This window comes from Gavialis gangeticus, unplaced genomic scaffold (assembly GCF_001723915.1).
Source record: "Gavialis gangeticus isolate Ggan-Ray unplaced genomic scaffold, GavGan_comp1, whole genome shotgun sequence".
NCBI lineage: Eukaryota > Metazoa > Chordata > Crocodylia > Gavialidae > Gavialis > Gavialis gangeticus.
The window spans coordinates 57,771,835-57,776,964 of record NW_017729004.1 but is presented as its reverse complement, the minus strand read 5'-3'; the positions used below and the strand labels follow the sequence as shown (position 1 = coordinate 57,776,964).

The following is a 5,130-nucleotide window of genomic DNA, read 5'->3' as shown; positions in this document are numbered from 1 at the left end:
CTCATTTAAAGCGTTTTTTTTTTTTTTTTTTCTAATAAGGAAAATTTGCCAATACAGCCAGGCCCACAATACCTCCTCCTAGTGGAAGTATGGCTTATGCCAACACAACTGTTGATATCAACTCCCCAAATATAAGCACCTATTACTGACAAAAAAGGTTGGGAACACATGCTTCTAACTGCACCCACAGTAGGGCTTTTGCCAGCATCGCATAGCATGGCACATTGGTTAAGGAGATGATTTTCAGCATTTCTAGCCAACATAGTGATAATGGCAAAACAATTATAGATAAAGTCAGTTTTGCTATGTCCCCCTAACCACTTCTTGCTGTACCCTAACCTCGTATTATCAGATTATAGAGGTTTAACATTTCTTCTCTTCATGCCATTATTTCCCTAAATTTTGCTCCCAAAAGATAGATATTAAGTTAAAGCTCACACCCCAATCTTTTTCTCCTCATGCTTCCATGTTCATCAAGTCTATTGTACTTATCCTTCTTGTATTCTATGAAGCAGGCATCTTAAAGTTTCCAAAATATCACCTCCAGCAGCATGTGCACCTTTAAGTATCACACAACTTACCGATTAAAAAAGAGGTTTTAAAATGGGAATTATTGTAAATCCCCGATGTCAGAAGACAGACATTTCTTTAATATTATACTGAGTTGTATTACTTCCGGATTCCTGGGATTGAAGTAGTACACTGAACTGAAGATAAATACACTTTTCGTTCACAAGTAAAACCGAAATACAGAAGACAAATTTACCTACCCTTCCCCCACAATTCCAAGTCCCTGTTTAGCCCTCCTGAAACTTAAGATATCCTGTTTACCACTATTCATTTCATAAGCACTTGGCAAAATGCCTCCAAGATCAGAACACTTTTAACTATACCTGCCTCCCTGCCATTCTCTCCTAACTGCCAAACTCACTCCTACTTCTGGCTGGCCAACTTCCAGGCTAAGAAAACTATTATTACTCAATCAGCCAAACATTACTTCTGACAAGTGAAAACTCATTACGTGCTGCGTGTGGAATAAGCTGCCAACCTACACTTAAATACCCAGCATGTACCACCTGATTGACAAGCTGGACTTGCAGCTCATAGTGAAATATCCTTTCCACTCAGCTTCCTTATGCACTACTTTAGCATCAAATAGCATAAGAAGTTAATTATTTGGTTGTCTGACCAAATTATATGGTCAAGTTCTCTCTCCTTCTCAGCAAATTATGCTTCACACTAAACTAAAAAGTGAATGCACAACTGTTTGGCCCTTTCCCCTCCTGACATGGTTTTACCTGCTGGGGGGACACACCGCAAACAATTTTTTCTTCCTCTGGTTCAATCTGCACCCTCCACAGACTTACCTGCTGGGCGGGGCCCTGGAAGTAGATCTTGGGTCACTTTTAAATTCCAAAAGTGATCTCCTACTTAAAACTGACCTACATGGTTTCCCTTCCTGAATAGAATGCACAGGCCGCAGAACCGAGTGGGCTGCCCAGACCATGGCCTTACCAACTTTTAGCACATTAATTTAGCTAGCTATGCAGTTAAAAAAAAAAAAGCTATACAGTTTTAACCGGAATGACAACTGCACATTTGTGGGTTATATAAATTAATGTGCTAAAAGTTGGTTGGCCATGGCCTGGGTGGCCCACCCTGTTCCACAGCCTATGATAGCATGTAGCAAGTAGTACAATTTCCAGGTCTTCTCATCCTGTCAATAAGGGGTGGGAAACTGAAGACGAGAACTTGGGATAGGGGAGCAGGGAAAGAAAAAATCTGAAAAAACCCCCAAAAACTCACCTTATTTCCTTCTTCCTTGACTTGAGGATTTATGAGTTTTACAAAAGAATAAAATAACTGCCGAATTCTGGAATCTCCTACAAATGCAATGTATTTGTCTATGAGACAGTTTTTTGCTTCACTGTAAAACAAAACAAAGGCAACACAGATGCACATTAGTAATATTAATAAATTAACTTTTGAATTTTTAAAGGGTATAACATTAATGAAAGCAATAGAGAATTCTCTAAAAGAAATCAGCTGCATGGTACAGAAATTCTAAAAATCACAGCGAATACTAAAGAAGGATTAATTGGTTTTTAAATACAGGTGCACCGACATAAGGAAAATTGACTGCATCAACAATTAGCTTTTTTCGGCTGATGTGGCCGACCGCCACTGATAAATGTCCCATGCATGCATGCAGCTGCAGTGCAGCATGCAGGTGGCCAGAAGCACAGCCCAGCAGAGTGGAGAGCAGCTGGGTTCAGCTGGGAAGTCTGTTGTGAGGGGAGGGGAAGCAGATAAAGGCCACAGTGGTGAGGGAGGGAGTGGAGCTAGGGCAGAGGCTGTACAGCCAGGGCAGGACACAGGATGGAGCCACAAGCAGCTCATCCAGGGGGCTAAGGGTGGGCGGGGGGCAGCTCCTGCTGCTGCATACACCCCAGGAGGGCATAGGGACATGAGCCCCAGATCTGCATGCAGAGAGAGGGTGGCTGCCACTGAGGGCTGCGCTGGGGCAGCACCAGGCTCTTTGGGGGGGGAAGGTGCTGGGCCAGGCTGCACTCAGGGCAGGTGGCAGTGCTAGGAGGGAGTAATGGGGAGCTACGGCAAATTTTGGGGTGGCTACAGCCCCCCCATAACCCCCCCCCAGGGAAGAGTCTGTTGCCCCTTTGGCCCCAACCTGCAGCAGTAGCCTGCCCTCACATGCCTGCCTGCCCCTCTCTCCCTGCCATGCCCTCCTGGGGTTTGAGTGTAGCACTGCGAGCCGCTTTCCCCTGCACAAGCTGCTCACAGCTCCGTCTGGTACGCTGCACTCTGGTACTGTACAGTGCATGCCCCCTGCCCCAGCCCCACTCCCTCCCTCATCGCAGGGGCCTTGATCTGTCCCCCCCATGCCCCTTCCCTTCCCCCACAACAGACTTATCAGCCAGACGTTGCTCTTCACGCTGCCTGGCGGCATATCAGTACTGGCTGATATGGCTCATTAAAAAAAAAATTGGCCATCTGTATCGCCCCAAAAATTCTCCATCAGTGAACCCCTGAATGTATTAAATGTAACAAGAATTAGCAATCAAATAATAATCAATCTTCCCAACAATCTGATGATGCAAATTATTATAGAAGAGATGGAACTATTTTTCTTATGACATGGTGTTGGAAGCTGAAAGTTTCAGAGGAGTTGTATAAGACATCAGTAACAGAATACTTGAGTAGAAAATGGTAGCTACCTCTGTTTATATTAAATGAACAAAAGAAAAAAGTGACAGATAATTTATTTCTCATAATTATTCAATAAATATTTTTTTTAAAAATTACTCAGAAAGACTATACATTTAGCTATTACAGTATTTTCCTTTTAGACAAAAACTTGAAACAGTATAGAAATGTATGCAGCCTACTGAGCTATCTTGAAGGTCAACATAATAAACATAATAAACAAATTGCAGTATTTTTTAAATTCTACTATCCTTTATTTGCTTTTTTAGAAATTCAAACAGGATCCACTGTGCTAAAATACAAAAAAGATTCCTTCCTTGTCCTTTGTTAATTGATGTATTTTCTTGTAATCCAGAAAGCTACATGAATACATATAGTCAAAGAGAAATAAGACTGCAAGAACTGAAAAAAAAAATCACAGGCTAATAAAGACATTTCCTTTCAAGACAGTAGAATAAAAACAAAGTAAGTGGGTAATCCAATATCCTTACCTATTTTTATACTTGTGCATCATACAGCTGTGGGGCTGCCATACTTTTTCTCCAAGAAATCTCCCGCTGGAGAGAAGATACTCACACGTATCATCACCTATACATGTTACAACAGAATTAGTATCCAATTACAAAACTCACATCACAAAACTCGCAATATTTTATTACTATTAAACAAAATTGATTCAGGTTTAGAGTGCATAAAGTTGAGAAATCAGTAGCATCAACAAAAGGAAAGTATATTGGAAGTCCTACATACACTTCTCCAAATAACATGGCCATCTATTGCACCTTACTTCTGACCTAAAATATTCCTTTTTCCACAGCCAAATTATGAAAAAAATCCAATCACTACCAGTTACAATGTTGTAAGTAATCTAGATCAAGTGTGTTCAAACCCCAGCCTTCAGGCTAGATCTGGCCCACAACGCTGTCATTCAGCCCATGGGGCTCCTCACAGGTCTGTGTGGCTAGATAGGGCATGCAGGGAGGCACAGCGCTCTAAGCTGGTGCACAGGACCACGCAGAGGCAGCATGGGACAGTAATCATGGCACATGAAGACCAGCTGAGGCCACACCAGTGGTGAAGTGTAGGGGGTGCATGGTGGTGAGAGTGCCAGTGCACCCCCCTAACCAGCCATGTTTACCATTTAAGCGATGGGCAGGGGGGCAGGCGGGAGCGCTGGTGCACCCCCTGCAAGTGCTGGCCAGGGAGTGGAGCACCACAGCCCCAGCCCCAGTCAGCAAGATTAAGACTAAAGTGGCACCAGTGGCCCATGGGCCACACAGGGCCTGATCTGGCCCACAGACATGCCACTCATTTAGCCCACAGGGCTAAAAGGTTGAGTTCTACTAATTTAGATTATTAATACTTGGGCCTCAGACCTCCTGCATACAAGGACAGATGTCAACTCATTGTATCATCTCTTATCCTACAATATACTACCATGTAGTGAAGGAATTAACAGATTAGCACATTAATGATCTTCTGAGGAAGGAGCTCTCTCAGGCAACAAACTATTTGTTAGATGCTGTTAACGGAATAGCAGGCAGAAAAGATTTTATACAAAAGAGAAAGGGATGTGGGGGGAGCGGATACTGATAAATGAGGTAATAAGATGGTTGATCAGGATCATTTGAAATGAACGAGGCAGTTAAAATCCGAAAGGACACTAGGAGTTAACAGCTACTTCATGTAATTGGATAAGAAACGGTCTCTGTTGAGATCAGGATTTAATACAATCCAGTTTATGGATACACACTGTTGTAAATCTATACTTTTATTACCAGAATGGGAATATAAAAAGGCCATTTGTAGAAATGTAATAGTATTACTTTCCTTGAAATAAAATTGCTGCCTTAATGGAGGTGGAAGGCAGAGCAGGATGGCACCTAATAAACTTTTTTTTTTTTT

At 42.4% G+C, this 5,130-nt stretch overlaps 1 protein-coding gene across 1 annotated transcript in view; it reads right to left on the bottom strand.

Annotated features, from left to right (window-relative positions):
* The window catches only part of CASD1 (CAS1 domain containing 1), a 56,794-nt gene extending 52,985 nt beyond the window's left edge, over positions 1–3,809 (bottom strand). The window contains exons 1-2 of the mRNA XM_019508440.1: positions 3,717–3,809; positions 1,807–1,927 (exon numbers count right to left, since the gene is read on the bottom strand). Coding sequence (XP_019363985.1) covers positions 1,807–1,927; positions 3,717–3,739 — 144 coding nt within the window. The 5' untranslated portion in view covers positions 3,740–3,809. The remainder of the gene's footprint in view (positions 1–1,806; positions 1,928–3,716) is intronic.
* Between the last annotated feature and the right edge of the window lie 1,321 nt (positions 3,810–5,130).